This window comes from Canis lupus, chromosome 12 (genome assembly GCF_003254725.2).
Source record: "Canis lupus dingo isolate Sandy chromosome 12, ASM325472v2, whole genome shotgun sequence".
NCBI lineage: Eukaryota > Metazoa > Chordata > Mammalia > Carnivora > Canidae > Canis > Canis lupus.
In genome coordinates, this window is record NC_064254.1 from 306,010 (window position 1) to 324,531 (window position 18,522).

Here is an 18,522-nt window from a genome sequence, read left to right on the forward strand (position 1 = left end):
GAGTCCCACGTCGGGCTCCCTGCATGGAGCCTGCTTCTCCCTCCTCCTGTGTCTCTGCCTCTCTCTCTCTCTCTCTCTCTCTATAATAAATAAATAAGTAAATCTTTTTTTAAAAATGCAGAGGTAACTTTCTGGGAATTATTTGCATTTTTTACTGTTTAATGGTCCTTGAAATTTTAGGTTCCTACAGCAGAGTCTCAGAAATAAAAGTTTACAAATGAATGATTATAAGATTGCCTTGCTGTGTAATGCATACTCTACAAATTCAGAATGTTTTACATTGCCCATGGGAGCTCTGGTAGAAACTATTTATGGAAATGGGATTATGAGAGTACCTCTTCCTGGAACGAGCTGCTTGGCTTCAGCATCGATTACTCCCTTACCCATGAATCTGCTGGATTCACTGACAGTTCATGCCAAAATGAGGTATGTTCTTTTTACTTATTTGGTCCTGTGTTGGGGAATTGATATCAGCATAGTATAGGGATTATTTCATGATTATGTATGTGCATGTTTTATGGTCAGGTACATTTTTTTAATGATTAGGTTTATTTTATTTAAAAATGATATTATTTATTATAAGAATTCTAGAATACACAAATAAACCTCAAGAAAGTATTGCCATAATCTCTTAATGAAAAATAAGCATTATAAAAATTTTTTGGTATATGTTCTCAGTCTTTTTTCCTGTGTATAAATATATGTATTTATGGGTTGGGTTTTTCTCTTAACAAAATGGATTCTTAACTGCAATAGTCTTTTGTAACCAACTTTTCCCCATAATAATCTATCAAACACCTCTTTTGGTCTAGAGTTTTTTAAAAACATCTATTTTAATTGCTACAAAGAAGTCTTTTGTGTGGCTATATTTGATTGGTTAGCCAGTTCCACATTGTTGGACATGAATTATTTGCAGTATCTTAGTATTCTAATGATGGCTATGAAAACTACCTTTATGGCTGTCTTTGCACCTACTCATAATCTACTTCTATTAAATAATTTGCTGGAAGTAGAAAAGCTGAGTCCAGGAATATGAAAATTATAATGCCTGTACTGAATTGATTATTAATAGGATGCTTTTAGAATTGACATTATGGCTTCTGAAAGACAGAAATGGCTCTGTTGGATGTGATTCTAGAGCCTCAAGTACCCGTAGGAGCCAAGCTGACTATATGAGTGAGTGCCACATGCTGCTGAGTGAGAGAGCCAGATATTCATGCACATGCACGGATGCATATGTAGAAGGACTTGAGGCTTACTGAAGCATTGCAGGCCTTACCTCATGGTGCTGCCATTTTAGCTAATTTCTATAATGTAAGACTGTAGACTAGTATATCTAGAAGATATCTTCTCAATTTTTTTTGAGAAGGGCTAGAATTCCAGATTTTTATATCTAGTCCATTAGCTCTTAAGTATTGGCTCAAACTTCAGACACTGTTTAGGTAAAAAAGAATGTATCTGTGGGGCATCAGTGCTAGAAGAGCCATGCTCTTTTTCTAGTGGGAAACATTATCATAGCATCATATGCGTGCTTTGCCTGCTTGTGTGACAGAGTTGAGGAAAGCCCTGTTAGGACTCAATGTTTAGATCCTAGCACTCTTTTAAGTAATTCTATAATAAAAGTCATTTAATTTCTCAAATAGTTTTAGTTACATATTTGAAAAAGAAAAACAGACTAAAACCATTCACACATGTTCTTTTTGTTTAAATTATTTTGGGGTTTTTTTTTGGTTTTTGTTTTAGTCTTTTTTTTTTTTTTTTTTTCAATTCCAGTGTGTTCTTATGAGTCATACCCAAATTTGCTTTTCAATGAGCAAGGGATCCTGATGCACATTGAAAGCACCATGGAAACCAGAATTAATCTCAGATTATACAGTGCATCACTACCAAGTGTCCTATACAACTTAAATGATTAAAATGGAGCTCATTCATTTCATTTATATAAGTTTAGATTTATACCAAGCTCCCTATATATAAGTAAAGTAACTGCTATATCTATGTCAAAAATATGGATTTTCTGGGCAACCCCGGGTAGGGTGGCTCACTGGCTTAGCACAGCCTTCAGCCCAGGGTGTGATCCTGGAGACCTGGGATCAAGTCCCACGTCAGGTTCCCTGCATGGAGCCTGTTTGTCCCTCTGCCTCTATCTCTGCCTCTCTCTCTCTCTCTGTGTCTTTCATGAATAAATAAATAAATATTTTTTAAATATATATGGAAAAAAATATATATATATGGATTTTCTTTGTTTTTCCTCAGCCTTATCCATAGCATCGCTACCAGAGTGATAAAACTTGCTCATGCAAAATCCAGTGTGGCCTTGGCTCCAGCCCTAGTGGAAACGTACAGTCGTTTATTGGTCTATATGGAAATAGAGTCTTTGGGCATCAAAGGATTTATCAGTAAGACAGGACTTTCTGGTGTTTATAACCATTAACTTGATATTCTGATTAGGGTATGGATTTTTTTTTCCTTAACGTTAAAGAAGGAATTATGGAAAAATTTTGGAAAGTGTGTGTGTGTGTGCGCGCGTGTGTGTGTATGTGTTCATGATCAAGTCTTACATAGATTTTATTGCCTGTGACTTTTCTTCAATGTCTTTGAATTCACAGCTTTTATAATTGGTGCCTTAAATTGTCTTGTTCCTGAAGGTCAACTTTTGCCAACTGTTTTCAAGTCCCATGCCTGGGGGATCTTACACACACTTCTTGAGATGTTTAGCTACCGGATGCACCACATCCAGCCTCATTACAGAGTGCAGCTCTTGAGCCATCTTCATACTCTAGCCGCAGTTGCACAAACAAACCAGAACCAGCTCCATCTCTGGTGAGCTATTGGATGATGATCTTTCCTTTAGATTTCTTAGAAACTTTGTTGGACACGGGAAATTTAATCCTTTATAGTATTTGTATTCATTTGTCATAAATTTCCTCTGCTTCTAGAGTATTTTATTTCCAATACAGAAGAAGTAGAGGACAGCTTTTTATTTTTTAATTTTTTTTTTAAGATTTTATTTATTTATTCATGAGAGACATAGAGAGAGAGGCAGAGACACAGACAGAGGGAGAAGCAGGCTCCATGCAGGGAGCCCGATATGGGACTCGATCCTGGGACTCCAGGATCACGCCCTGGGCCGAAGGCAGGCGCTAAACCACTGAGCCACCCAGGGATCCCTATTTTTTAATTTTTTAAAGATCTGTTATTTATTTCTTTGTGAGAGAGTGCAAGGAACAAGAGAGCATGAGCATGAGTGTGGGGAGTGGCAGAGGGAGAGGAAAAAGCAGACTCTCTGCTGGGCAGGGAGCCCATCATGAGGCTTGATCTGGGGACTCTGGGATCATGACCTGAGCAGAAGGCAGATGCTTACCAACTGAGCCACTCAGGTGCCCTGAGGGTAGCTCTTTAAATAGAAAGTTAATGGGGTGCCTGGGTGGCTCAGTTGGTTAAGCATCTGCCTTCGGCTCAGGTCATGACCCCAGTGTCCTCTGATCGACCCCCAAGACGGGCTCCCTGCTCAGTAGGGAGTCTGCTTCTCCCTCTCTTCACCCCCCTACTCGTACTCTTTGTCACTCTCTCTTTCTCAAATAAATAAAATCTTAAAATAAATAAATAGAAAGTTATTAAGGTAGTTTAGTCCTTGCCTAGTGATCTTTGGCCTGAGAATAATTACTTCCAAGGCCTTTGACAAAATGTTCTAATTTAGCCCTTTTGAATGTTGGATTTAAATACACTTCAGATTACCATTAAATTATTATGTTCCTTTAATTTTGCTCTAAGTGAAAATATATTTCAGATTGAAAAATAGAATTTTTGAAGTGCTGTATATCCAGGTGAAATTGTTTAGTCCTATAAGCTACAAGCTGTCTTTTTCAAGTGTGTAAATATTGTCAGACGGTTTTGTTATAAAATTTGGCACTCAGGTTTTTAAAACATATTAAACAAAGCTCATTCTCACATAAAGGAGAAGTGTGTGTGTGTGTGTGTGTGTGTGTGTTTAATCAAAGAAGAGGAATTCATAGTTTGCATATTTTTTTCCAGTTTAATTAACCTAGATTTAGATTTAATTCTATAATTGTGAAATTTTATATGCAACTTTTTCACATTTCTTTTTGTTCTTCTTTCAGTGTTGAGAGCACTGCACTTAGGCTTATAACAGCATTAGGGAGCTCAGAGGTACAGCCACAGTTCACACGCTTCCTGAGTGATCCCAAAACAGTGCTGTCTGCAGAATCTGAAGAGCTAAACCGAGCCTTGATACTGACCTTAGCTAGAGCAACTCACGTAACAGGTACAGTGAACATGCAACCACCAACAACAAAAACAGATGAATTAAAGTATGCTATGTCCCTACTGATTATTAAGAGGATAATATACTCAAAAGATCCATTTCATTTGTTTAAAAAAAAAAAGTTGTGTTAAGACTTTCACCATTTCAACCATTAATATAGGTTCTTCTGTGTACTATCACTTTAACTAGGTTGAGCTTCAGTTTTCAGCTTTTTTACATCATTTTTTTTTTTTTTACATCATTTTTAAATAGTAGTACTTGAGGTTTTTGGTCTCAGGACCACTTTATACTCATAAAAATAAAAAAAGAAATTCCCAAAGATTTTCCATTTATATGGATTATATCAATATTTACTTTATTAGTTATCAAGATTGATGCTTTTAAAATTTTTTATTTGAATTCAATTTAGTTAATATATACTGAGTTATTAGATGCTTTTTAAATATTTTTTGATTCACTTAATATTAAACTTGTTACATATTAGCATAATGGCTTTTTTTGTGAAAAATAAGCTATATATTCTTCAAAACAAAATTTTAGTGAGAAAAGGCACCATTGTTTCACATTTTTTGCATCTCTCTTTAATATCTAATGTAAAGGAAGCTTTGCTGGATACTCATATTTACTTCTACATTTCATCTATTGAAATATGTTATTTTAGAACTGAAAAAAATATATCCTCACACAGGTAAGAGGTTGGAAAGGGGAGGAGTATCTTAATAGCCTTTTCAGATAATTGCCAATGTTCTTTGATGTCACACAAAATTGGACAAGTGATGGTTTCTTAAATGTTAGTTGCAGTGTAGATCCAAAATTCTATTCAGTAAACTTTTTGTACTCTATTACATTATAATCCTTTGGTCTATTTTGCATACCTAATGGATTTTTTTTTATCCAGGCATATTTTATAACTTCATGAATTAGTTTTTGGAAAACATTGATTCAATGAGTTACGTAGATCTCATAAGTGTTGGCACACTTCATTATGCAATATCATAAAATTACATTTGTTAATATCACTGCAAATTTCATTAGGAAAATCTTTAAGTTTTGGATTACTATCAGGCTTATAGTAGTGGATAGAAGTTTTCCAAAACTTTGATTTTTCATTTGAAAAGTCAAATTTTATCATTGGCAAAAGATGTGGTCATTTGTTTTCCTTGAAGTAATAGGTTCCCTTTGTTCAAGAAAATGCTGCTTATTGCCCAAGTCTGAATAACTGTAGTTTTTCTGTCAGATGTTCTTTCAAGTAAAAATGGAATTCCATTTAAAAAAAAGAGCTAATTTAATTCGATATTCAGACAATTGCACAAGTACTTTTCCTTTAGATGCCCATCATACTTCAGTGTGTAGCTAGGACACTGCATACTTCCATTTTTATCACAACAAAATTAGATGTATTTAAGGGCTAAGATACAGTCCTTTTCACTACTTCAGGGATATTCTAGAGTAAAACCTGCATTTTCTCCCAACCTGGGCCCCCTCCCACCCCGCCCTGCTGCCTAGTGAGAGTATAGTGAAGATTACAGTGGCTATTAGTATAGTCTGGTGCCACTGTTTGACTTGTTCTGAGGGCCAGCAGTTTTCCCTACCATTACCTTTGCCCCATTGGTACACATATGAACACAGTAAAAAGTTTAGTACTATCTTAGTATTACTATTTTAATAGTTTTGACCTCATCAAATCCTTGGAAGGATATTGGGGACCCACAGAGTCCACAGACCACACTTTGAGAACTGCTGTTTTAAAGAAATAGTTACTGAATTTGCAACCTCAGATACATCTGTGTAAACTGTCTTATTTTACATAAATTAACCCTTTTTTTAAGATTTATTTATGTATTTATTTATTCATGAGAGACACAAAGAGAAGCAGACACAAGCAGAGGGAGAAGCAGGCTCCTTTGCAGGGAACCCGATGCAGGACTCTATCCCAGGACCCCGGGATCACGACCCAAGCCAAAGGCAGACACTCAACCGCTGAGCAACCCAGGTGTCCCAATAAATTAACCTTCTTGATTTAGAGAGTTATAGTCTATAGCTATTTCAACCACTGGAAAAGATATATTTTCTCAATTCTGTTTCCTTGGCTCAATAAAGTGTTGATACCTCATTGTCAGACTGAACTACATGAGCGATCATGGTGGGCCTATGTCACTATTAGATCATTGGTGCTCTGTAACCTTAAAAAAAAAAAAAAAAGATTACAGAGGCTCCTGAGAGTCTGTTAAATGTCCAACTCTTGATCTCAGCTCAGGTCTTGATCTTAGGATCATGAGTTCAAGGCCCGAGGCATGCTGAGCATGGAGCCTACTTAAAAAAAAAAAATAGATTGAAATGTCTTCTTTTCACTAATTGTGTTCATGTTTACTAATGTAATCATTCAAATCATTCATAAACTAAGAAAATTTAGGTCTAAACTGAATATAACTAGTTAAGCAGTGAGTGTATTGCCATGGAATTCAATGCGTGTACATAACTTTTTCTATGATACCATTTATGAATTATGGGTATGATCATTTATATCTGGATTACCTCTGTTTGTTTATGTTTAGATTTTTTTACAGGCTCTGATTCAATTCAGGGAACTTGGTGTAAAGACATACTTCAGACCATCATGAGTTTTACTCCTCATAATTGGGCATCACACACTCTTAGCTGTTTTCCAGGCCCACTACAGGTAATTTGGTCTTGAATTACATATTGAATATATACAAAATCATTCTTCCATTTAGTATATATGAAATCATTTTTTCCCATTAATTCATTTCTTCCCATTAATTTCCCATTAATTCATTTCTTCCCATTAATTCTAGAGAGCTGGTTTTAGCGATATCCAAAGGAAATTAGCTTCTGTTTCTTTTTTTAAAAACCTGTACTATTCCAAAGTCTCTTGAGTTGTTCCCTGACTTACTCTAGGCCTGGATACGTTCCTAAAAATTTAATTATGGTTTCATGTTATTAGTTAACAATTTTAGAATGTTGTGAGAATTAACACATTACCTGAAAAATTCTTTCTCTTTTTTAGAACTGAAATGGGGAGAGATACAACTTAACAGAGCTTCATAGAATACACATTGTTGCACTTGACTGAATTTTTTTTTAATCATACAGAGAGAAAAACTACAAACTTGGCTTTTATACTATGGAAAAAGGAAAACCTCATCTGTCCTCTACTTTTCAATTAGCAATAATCGTGCCTCGGATAGACCTCATTGGCTGCAATACTGCCACTGCGCAAAGCTGTCCTCTACTTTTCAGAGAAAAGTTTAAGCATAATGAATATCTGCTTTATAGAACTTCCAACAGGGCTAGGGCAAGTAACTCTCAAACTTGGTAGAATTATCTAGAGGGCTTGATCAGATACAGACTGCTGAACTTCCAAAACAGGAGGTCTGAGACCCATTGGTTTAGTATAATGGATTTTCCTTTTAGAGATACTAAAATCTTTAACCAAAAGGCGCATAATTTCTTTCTTTTTTTTTTTTTTTCTTTTTCCCAAAGACAAACAGAAATATCAACAGATGTTTGAGGAAGCTTTGAATTCAGGCTTGCTTGGAATATCTATTTAGGAAATCTAAGAAAGGAATCTTAGAGATTATCTAGTCAAGCCTGTATATTTTCCCATTATAGAAATTCACACCTTGAAAAAAAAAAAAAAAAAAAGAAATTCACACCTTGATTACTTAATTACCTGAGGTCACATAGAGTTTATTAGTGTCAGAATCAAGTCCAGAACTGATTTCTTGACTCTGGCCATTGCTCTTCATTTTAGTATAAAAGTAAACTTTTGATCTTTTTTTTTTAGGCATTCTTCAAGCAGAATAATGTACCTCAGGAAAGCCGTTTTAATCTGAAAAAAAATGTGGAGGAGGAATATAGGAAGTGGAAGTCAATGACCAATGAAAATGACATCATTACCCACTTCTCTATGCAAGGCTCTCCTCCGCTCTTCCTTTGTCTTCTCTGGAAAATGCTCTTGGAAACAGATCATATTAATCAGATTGGCTATAGGTAAGCCAGAAACCTAGATCTGCATTCTATTTAACAAGCTGTTATACCACATAGCAATATAACTTGGTTTTTACTCTCTGCTTTCCAGAGTATTAGAAAGAATTGGAGCCAGGGCCTTGGTAGCCCATGTGAGAACATTTGCAGATTTCTTAGTATATGAGTTCTCTACATCAGCTGGAGGTCAGCAACTCAACAAATGCATTGAAATTCTTAATGACATGGTATGGAAGTATAACATTGTTACATTGGACAGATTGATTCTCTGCTTGGTAAGAATATGCTTATAAGAACAAGTTTCTAAGCTACTTCACTCTCTTTTAGATCATGGTGTGTGATTGATGGATCTTGTGCTGATGATCTATAAGGATTTAAGGCAATTATACTATAATCAAGCATTGTTATCACTTCCCTAAGGAACTAGAGATTTCCCATTGTCTCATTCAGCAAGTGTGTATTAAATATCTGCTGTGTTCTATGCACAGAAAATATAGAAGTAAATAAGGCAGACATGATCTGGCCTTGTGATGCTGTAAAAAGTACAAGCAATTAGGCCCTGAGTTGATTCCCAAAGGCTCTCATTAGAGGCAGGAACTGGTAAAAAGTCATTTTATTTCTTTGCAGAGTGCTAATAATCATTTCTGTATACTTTGACAGTCAGAGTCAGAACTGAGTATTTCTGATAGCCACTCAGTATTCCCCAAATGATTTTTCCTCTTGACTTGATATCTATTTCAGGAAGAATTTTAAGAGAAGACACTGAGCCAGGCTGGAAAATGCTACTTTTTAAAAAATACTATAGTGGTGATATTTAGGGTGGCTTAATTGGTTAACATTAACCTCTTAGCTATGGAATATAAATATAAATATGGTTATGATATAGTAGGAGAAATGAGCTGTCTATAAATTGGTAAAATACAAAGGTAAGATAGAGATATAAGGAAAATATCACCAGGCAACAATGAGAAACCACATCTATCTAGGTGAGAGATTTTGACAGTGGATTAGATTTCAACAAAAGAAATAAGAAGGACACTTTGGGCAGAAGGAATGATGAGAACCAAAAATGGGCAAGAAAGTTAAATACGACAATGGAATATTACTCAGCCATTAGAAACGACAAATACCCACCATTTGCTTTGATGTGGATGGAACTGGAGGGTATTATGCTGAGTGAAATAAGTCAATCAGAGAAGGACAAACATTATATGGTCTCATTCATTTGGGGAATATAAAAAATAGTGAAAGGGAATAAAGGGGAAAGGAGAAAAAAGGAGTGGGAAATATCAGAAAGGGAGACAACATGAGAGACTCCTAACTGGGAAATGAACTAGGGATGGTGGAAGGGGAGGTGGGTGGGGAGTGGGGGTGACTGGGTGACGGGCACTGAGGTGGACACTTGACGGGATGAGCACTGGGTATTATTCTATATGTTGGCAAATTGAACACCAATAAAAAATAAATTTAAGTCAAAAAATTAAAAATGAAAGTTAAATATGTTTGGGGGAATTCTGAACAGTTAAGGGTAAATTAGACATATAATGAAATTCTAATAGTAGTGGGATATTAGTGTATTCAAACATAGACTGTCTAGTAGCAAAGCCATGCTTTTGCACAGTTCAAACATTATAATATCATTTTTCTGTTGTTTTCCAAAGGCCATGCGTAGTCATGAAGGAAATGAAGCCCAGGTTTGTTATTTCATAATTCAGTTGCTGTTACTCAAACCAAATGATTTTAGAAATCGAGTAAGTGACTTTGTGAAGGAAAATTCTCCAGAGCACTGGCTACAGAACGACTGGCACACCAAGCATATGAATTATCACAAGGTACTAATTCAAATCAGTGCTTTAGTGAATCTTTTTTAAGCTCTTCTTGGGTATTTGGCTAATTGGTTTGGCTGTTTTCTCTGTGTGGTTCTATTGTTTTCTCTCTATAGAAAAGGAAATTAACTCTCTAAACTTTCTCAAGATTCTGTTAGAGTATCTCTACTGTTAGGAATTTATCGAGACTATGGTTTTAGTAGATTGAGTACTTACATACTAAATGAAAGGGTTATTACAAATTCCTTTATACATAAATTTCTTGATATATCTTTGGGATAATAGAGATTTTTGTCAAGTAAAAGACTCTAGATTTATTTCATTGCATTGCAAAAAATAAACATGGTTTCATATTCTTTTAAAGATGACAAATTTAAATAGGTTAATTTTTTTTTTAAGAAAACAAAAAAGGATATCCTGAACATTTGCTGTTTTCTTACTTCCACAGAAATACCCTGAGAAACTATATTTTGAGGGCCTGGCAGAGCAGGTTGATCCTCCTGTGCAGATCCAGTCTCCCTATCTACCCATCTATTTTGGAAATGTGTGTCTTCGATTTCTCCCAGTATTTGATATAGTAATCCACAGATTTTTAGAATTGCTTCCAGTTTCCAAATCACTGGAGACTCTACTAGATCACCTTGGTGGCTTATATAAATTTCATGGTAAGCTTTTTCAAATTTTAATTCTATCTTATAGTTCAATTAACAGAAGTAGTTTGGGCATGACCATATGGGTAATCATGATTCTAAGAATTTTAATTGTTTTTTAATAAAAGTGTTTTGAGAATAAGTGCTGTGGGGGATCCCTGAGTGGCTCAGCGGTTTAGCACCTGCCTTTGGCCCGGGGCGCGATCCTGGAGTCCCGGGATCAAGTCCCATGTTGGGCTCCCTGCATGGAGCCTGCTTCTCCCTCCTCGTCTCTCTCTCTCATAATTAAAAAAATGTAAAAAAAAAACAAACAAAAAAAAAAAATAAAAATAAAAAAATGTAAAAAAAAAAGAGAGAATAAGTGCTGTGTCATGATGCCATGAAATATAAAACAAATGACATAAAATATGAATAGGTAGATCATGGCAATTGTATTAAATAGCAGAAATAAAAGTGAGGTGCAACAGATGCCCCCTTTTACAGTGTGATTAATTGCCAAATGAGTAGAGAAGAAGGGTATGATATGAGTTCAGAACAGACTGATGTTACTATGAACTAACAGGTCTTGGCAGGCTTCCTGGATGATAGGATTCGATCTGTGGTATATGTGGCTTATATAAGTAGGAAGGAGAATAGAACATCCTAGGCAGGAGTCCTTTGGAAAAATCACAGCATTCTGAAAACAGTCTCCTCATTGGCTAAATTGAGAATTTAAACATTGTACCTGACAGTAGATCGCTGTAAGTGCCAGGCTGAGAAGTTTTGATCTTATAACCTGCAGGTAATCAAGAAGCTATTGAGTAAGGTCATTGCATAGAAAGCATTATTTTAGAAAGATAAATGTAGTTGTAATTGGTAGCGTTTTGGAAGGAGAAAGCCATTTCAAAGACTTAAGTCAAAAATTTCAGTTATATGGTTAGTACCTAGACAACTATGATAGTATTGGAAATGAGAAAGAAGGGACAAATAGTCAAGGAGGAAGGAACAGAACATGATTTGCTGCTTGTGAGGAGAATACAGAAAAAAAAAAATCAAAGACAACTTTAAAGTTTTAAACCAGGTTATCAGAGAATGGTGGAGTTAGCAATAGGAGTGTGAAAGTCCTAGAGCAGCCACTGTGGGGACAAAGTGTTTTTTTCCAGGCAGGGCGGGCAGTTCTCCTCAGTCCTTTATCTAAGATGCCTTCTTCCTAACCAGAAATCTGAATTTAATTTTAGCACTACAGAATAGGTATGAAGTTCAAACAAACATTCCTTTAAAAACATTTTTTTAAATTAGGTAACATATCCACATGGTACAGAGGGGTATGCAGTGAAAAGTAGTTAACCCCATCCTAACCTTCAGCTGGCCAGTTTCTTTCTCTGTAGGAGACCACTGTTACCAGTTTCCTGTGTACCTTCCAAAGATATTCTGGGGTTATTTTTTTCCCCCACAAATAATATAGAATATATATATACATTGTTCTGCACCTGTTTTTGTTTTGTTTTGTTTTGTTTTGCACCTTGTTTTTAATGCCTTCATAATGTGTTAGGATTGACTATTTTGTATCAGTACATAAAAAACTCATTCATGCCACATATGCCATGTTTTGACCATTTAGGCTCTTCTAATCTTTTTGCTAGTGTAAACAGCACTGTAGTGAATATTCCTTTACCTACCATGTATATATTATTAGAAGCCACCTGCCTTGTCCTAAAATAAAAATATTTATTATATGCAATAGCTCTGCATGTGAAAGTTTCATGAGTTTCTTGAAATCTTGAAAGCAGAGGGCTAGTTTTTCATTGTGGGTAAACAGATAAACATTGTGATGATCTGTTTTCTTCTCCTCAGATCGCCCTGTGACTTATTTGTATAATACTCTACACTATTACGAAATGCACCTGAGAGACCGCCCACATCTCAAGCGAAAGCTTGTCCATGCCATCATTGGCTCACTCAAGGATAATCGGCCACAAGGCTGGTGTCTAAGTGACACATATCTGAAGTGTGGCATGAATGCTCGAGAAGAAAATCCGTGGGTCCCAGATGACTCCTACTATTGCAGATTGATTGGCAGACTAGTAGATAATATCCTTTTCATTGTGATTTTTTTAGACTCCTCAGAAATAACTGTATATTAATTTGTGAGAACACATTATCTTTTCAAGGTAATACTTTTATATATTCCAAAACTTCAACTTTTTCATGATCATTTTTATTTTTACTTTTGTTAAAGGTTTTGAAATCTTAAATTAGCAGCATCAAATTAGTTGCCAGATAGGCATTTACTCCATTAAATTTTATATCTAAAAAACAGACCTTATGAAGTTTATTTCAAAGAAAAAAATTCAGTTCCTAAAAAAAAGGAACTATGTATTGTAGTAAATACATCTGTTTCCTACAGGAGAACATAGAATTTTGTTGCTTTAAGTAAATCTTTAAATGCTTTTTTAAAATATTAATAGGTAATAGTAAAACTTATTTTTTCCTCTCATTTTAATGAAAAGGATGCTGTTTTTGTATTATAGTTCTTTATTTTAATTTCATGTTTTAAGTTATTAGCACATTATGCTTACTCTGTACACCGTGCCACTATTTACTAAGTAGAGCAGTTTTACATAAATGGGTGTAAGTTATTTTCCTATACAAAAGCATTTGTTTCTTGAAGTAAAAGAATTACTCATTATAAAGTAATGTTCTTACCAACTGTCATATAACTATTAAAAGAAATAGATGGAGGAAGCCTGGGGATACTCTGGTTGCATCTCTAGCTATCATGTCACAGTTTCAAAAGCACATCTGTTTAAGAGTAACCATTATACTTTGTGGTTAATCCTATGGTTGCTCTCAGTACATTTCAGTTAATGTCAAACTTAATGTGTATTTGGTTCGTATCATTTGCCTCTTACTTTCTGTTCTTCACTTCTTGGGGGCTCACAATCAGATAAGTTGATAATAAAATGAGATACTTACATGTGAAACACTTTGAGAACTGTAAAGCACTATAAATTCGAGCCATTCATCTCAACATAAACAGTTATTGCTTTAACCATCTGCACCAATGGCTGGCAAATCTCCTGGTCCATTCCCAAACTGTGACTGGAGATTCAATGAGTTTCCCAACCCAGCTGCCCATGCACTACATGTTACCTGTGTGGAGCTCATGGCCTTGGCTGTTTCAGGCGAAGATGTTGGAAACGCTCTTCTAAATGTTGTCCTGAAAAGGTGTGTATCCTGTTTCATGCAATAAGAGTCATTGTTTATTTGTAAAGAGAATGGTATTTTATTTGAAAGTGTTAAACAAACCTGTTGTCCCAAGGCTGATGCACATGGGATGGTAACTGTCTTGTGTTCCCAGATTTTGTCTTTGTAATATAGATGTAATGGAGTGAGTCCTGGACGGGGTCAGAAAACCTGGGTTTGTTCCCACCTCTACTCTTTAGTAGCTGTTTGACATGTAAGTTAGGAATAATGTTAACATCTCACTGAAGGTAGTCTTGGGCAGCCCCAGTGGCTCAGCCTTCAGCCCAGGGTGTGATCCTGGAGACCCGGGATCAAGTCCCACGTCAGGCTCCCTGCATGGAGCCTGCTTCTCCCTCTGCCTGTGTCTCTGCCACCCTTCCACCCCCTCCCCCCCATCTCTCTCTCTCTCTCTCTCTCTCATGAATAAATAAATAAAATCTTTAAAAAAGAAAAAAGATAATCTTCGAAGATTTCCTTTCTTGAAGATCAATATTAAGTAGGGGATAATGATTGGAGAAGTATAAATATGTGGAAATTGTCTTTCATCCCAGCAGCCATTGTTAAAGGAAGCAACTAAGAAAAGCCTTATTTAGTTTTTGGGTATATTAAATTTTTCCTCAATAAAAATCCATTGTACTTTTATTGGAGTAGGTTAGTTGTTAACCCTGAATTGTATGTGTTCTCAAAATAAGATCCATTATCAAACATATTTTTATAATTTCACATTTTTATTATTTTCTCTTCACTTATAGTCAGCCATTAGTACCAAGAGAGAATATTACAGCATGGATGAATGCAATTGGACTGATCATCACTGCACTACCAGTGAGTTAATATCTATGATTTGTACGTAGTAATGGAATGCAGTTGTTCTTTGTCTCCACAAGAATAAGATACATTTAAGATGCCCTAAAAAAAAAAAAAAAATAAGATGCCCTGCATAAGGACATCACACAATTAAGGAAGTGTTTCATATTTTTAAAATTTCTGTATTCTTATTGCTTCAGAAACCTACAGTGACTGTTTTGTCTTTTGCTTCAGATCTAAAAATCTGCCTGAGCTGTGGGTCCCTGCATCCTTTGGTCCCACTTTGTCTATCCAGCCTTACTTTTACATTAAAATCTAATCTAGGGGATCCCTGGGTGGCTCAGTGGTTTAGCACCTGCCTTTGGCCAAGGGCATGATCCTGCAGTCCCAGGATCAAGTCCCATGTCAGGCTCCCTGCATGGAGCCTGCTTCTCCCTCTGCCTGTGTCTCTGCCTCTCTCTCTCTCTCTCTTCTCTCTCCCTGTCTATCATGTATAAATAAAATCTTTTATAAAAAATGTTAAAATCTCATCTACTTTTGACCACTTAACATGTTAATCTATCTAGAGCCTTTGTGCAAATAATACTTGTTAAGGTATCTTTTAAGTACTTCTAATGTGTTGCAGCATGAGACATTATATAGAACCTCTCTTCCTTTCGGTGGCTTCTCAAAAGCCTCTTCATTCTTTGCCAGCTTAGGTCCTGCTTCTTCAGTGAACCTTTCCTTGACTGTCCCTCATGTGAGGTCTCCCTTCTGTGACACACAGTTGTCTGTTGTGGGATCTTTCAGTGTCAATAACATTGTCTAATCCTGTGTTCTCCAGACGTGTTTGATTATTCACCTCTCTGAATCAATCGTTTTTTTCCTTGCACACCTCCTAATATTTATATATAAATATATATATTGACTTCTGAGTTATATATAGTTACTAGTGTTGTCTATATAACAGGTATTGGTAAGAGCAATTTACTGTGTAGTAAATATCAGATACTAAATGAACTGGACAGAGCCTTTTTTTTTTTTTTTTAAGATTTTATTTATTTATTCATGAGAGATAGAGAGGCAGAGACACAGGAAGAGGGAGAAGCAGGCTCCATGCAGGGAGCCCGATGTGGGACTCGATCCTGGGTCTACAGGATCAGGCCCTGGGCCAAAGGCAAACACTCAACCACTGAGCCACCCAGGCATCCCTGGACAGAGCCTTCTAACTCAGACGCTTATCCCCAGGTTCTTACTGATTAATTTGACTTACTATGAAGCCACACACTTTTGCCTTCAAAATCTCCATTACACAAAACACAAGCTAGATAAGTTTAAAAAAAAAAAAAAAAAAAAACTTTAAAGAATGAGAAAGTGCCATTATTTTAGGTTTTGGAGTGGATATTGGAAATGGGGTGGAATACTGGATAAGTGATAATTTTTCATGAGGCTTTCCTGTGATTTTAAAGGAGCCATATTGGATTGTCCTGCATGATCGAATTGTGAGTGTTATCAGCAGTCCCAGCTTGACATCCGAGTCAGAGTGGGTTGGCTATCCATTCCGCCTCTTTGATTTCACTGCTTGTCATCAGTCCTACTCCGAGATGAGCTGCAGCTATACATTAGCTCTTGCACATGCTGTGTGGCACCATTCTAGCATTGGGCAACTTTCTCTCATTCCCAAGTAGGTATTATGATTTCTTAAATAAACTTTGCTTTTTTTATTTTGTGTTTTTTAATCTCATTTACACATGAGGTGTGTGTCTCATTCAACAGACTAACTTGCAAAGTGAGTTTTAATTAGAGTTTCTAGATAATGAAAAAGCTCCTTTATTTCAGAATTGTTTGAAAAAATTAATTTGTGCAAGAAATAATCTGCTATCTAATTTTCTATTACAGTTTCAAGAGGTTTAGTCAAGTGCATGCTTTTTCCAGAATATATCCCAAAAGCTGCATTTTTTTTTAATAACAAATTTATTTTTATTGGTGTTCAATTTGCCAACATACAGAATAACACCCAGTGCTCATCCCGTCAAGTGCCCCCCTCAGTGCCCATCACCCATTCACCCTCACCCCCCACCCTCCTCCCCTTCCACCACCCCTAGTTCGTTTCCCAGAGTTAGGAGTCTTCATGTTCTGTCTCCCTTTCTGATATTTCCTACCCATTTCTTCTCCCTTCCCTTCTATTCCCTTTCACTATTATTTATATTCCCCAAATGAATGAGACCATACAATGTTTGTCCTTCTCCAATTGACTTACTTCACTCAGCATAATACCCTCCAGTTCCACCCACGTCAAAGCAAATGGTGGGTATTTGTCATTTCTAATGGCTGAGTAATATTCCATTGTATACATAAACCATATCGTCTTTATCCATTCATCTTTCGATGGACACCGAGGCCAAAAGCTGCATTTTGAACTGAATAACTCATATTAGCCTATTTTCTGATTATTTTTCTTGACTATAAAATTGGTATAATTAGATTCAGATTTCTTGAGGATGGCATTTATATTAGATTGGTTATTTTCTTTTTATTTCAAATACAGTTTTTTACTGCTATTCAAAAGTAGAGCATTCCTAAGAAACCTTCCATAAGCCAAAATGACATAGAGTGAAGTGTGTCCCCCTTTCTGAAAGTTCATGTTACGCCAATACACTTTTACAGAAAACCTACATTAGTACCTATTTTTGCTACCCAAAAGAAAACTAAAGAGAATTTTTGCTTTTACCAAAAAGCTATTGTTTTAATAATGTAGGTCTTTTGTAAAAGTAAAGTGGCTTGACACAAGTTTTCAGGAAGCAGGTAGGGGATACCTGTAATTCACCAAAAGAAAACCAAAGAGAATTTTTGCTTTTACCACAAAGCTATTGTTTTAATAATGTAGGTCTTTTGTAAAAGTAAAGTGGCTTGACACAAGTTTTCAGGAAAACACAAGTTTTCAGGTAGGGGATACTGTAATTCATTCAGTAATTTTACTGCTGAGAATGACCCCTAAATCTGAAGTAATTTATTTTGATAATCAAATAAGAATAATAGCCAATGAGAGTATGAGATTTTAGAAAAAGAAACTTTACAAAAAGTAACAAATTATACAAATACGTGGGTAGGCCATATCAGCAAGTTCAAACAATTCAGCTGATTGGAAGTCAGAAGAAATTTGTATTTTTAATCTTCAAATTTTAGGTTTCTCACTGAAGTCCTTCTTCCTGTAGTGAAGACTGAATTCCAGTTGCTTTATGTGTACCATCTTGTGGGACCATTTTTACAAAGATTTCAGCAAGAGAGAACTCGGTGTATGATAGAGGTAAACTGTAATATGAGTTTCCTGTGATAAAATCTATCAATGTTTCTTTTCCAGTGTTTTCCAAAATATATATTCTAACCATTAGTAATGAAATTAGCTTAGTAGGATCTAAGAACAATTTTAGAGCATTTAGTGTACCCATAACTTAGTATGCCTATAACAAGTTTGATGTGGGATGTATTGAATTAGAAATGCAGGGGAAATGCTCATTTTCAAAGTTAAACAGAAAGTTAAGGATGGAGAAGTACATTTGAGAGTCTGCACTATAGGACAGAGGAATTAATTAAAATCATGGGAATGGATGAAGTCAGTCACCTCTAACAAGAGTATAGAGAAAAGAAAATGAGATAAGTAGAACCTTAAAGTATGAGCCACCAAATGGAACTAAGGAGGTACAACCTAAAGTATCTCTGAAGCTGCAATTATCTCAGACAT

General features: G+C 35.8%; 1 protein-coding gene and 1 non-coding gene across 11 annotated transcripts in view; one reads left to right on the plus strand and one right to left on the minus strand.

The window, feature by feature from the left end:
- The window catches only part of MED23 (mediator complex subunit 23), a 44,893-nt gene that overhangs the window by 21,946 nt on the left and 4,425 nt on the right, over window positions 1-18,522 (plus strand). For 7 of the 10 annotated variants that reach the window (XM_025418045.3, XM_025418050.3, XM_049092486.1 and 4 more), the window contains 14 exons: window positions 181-426; window positions 2,257-2,399; window positions 2,610-2,823; window positions 4,122-4,285; window positions 6,841-6,965; window positions 8,094-8,299; window positions 8,388-8,568; window positions 9,955-10,125; window positions 10,568-10,784; window positions 12,603-12,839; window positions 13,811-13,976; window positions 14,747-14,819; window positions 16,250-16,464; window positions 17,967-18,087. In XM_025418045.3, the coding sequence (XP_025273830.1) occupies window positions 181-426; window positions 2,257-2,399; window positions 2,610-2,823; window positions 4,122-4,285; window positions 6,841-6,965; window positions 8,094-8,299; window positions 8,388-8,568; window positions 9,955-10,125; window positions 10,568-10,784; window positions 12,603-12,839; window positions 13,811-13,976; window positions 14,747-14,819; window positions 16,250-16,464; window positions 17,967-18,087 (2,479 nt within the window). The remainder of the gene's footprint in view (window positions 1-180; window positions 427-2,256; window positions 2,400-2,609; window positions 2,824-4,121; window positions 4,286-6,840; window positions 6,966-8,093; window positions 8,300-8,387; window positions 8,569-9,954; window positions 10,126-10,567; window positions 10,785-12,602; window positions 12,840-13,810; window positions 13,977-14,746; window positions 14,820-16,249; window positions 16,465-17,966; window positions 18,088-18,522) is intronic. The other 3 variants (XM_025418048.3, XM_025418049.3, XM_025418046.3) reach the window with 2 other exon arrangements.
- On the minus strand, window positions 7,384-7,530 carry LOC112641875 (U4 spliceosomal RNA). Its single transcript, XR_003124868.1, has one exon. It is a non-coding gene; the product is annotated as a U4 spliceosomal RNA (small nuclear RNA).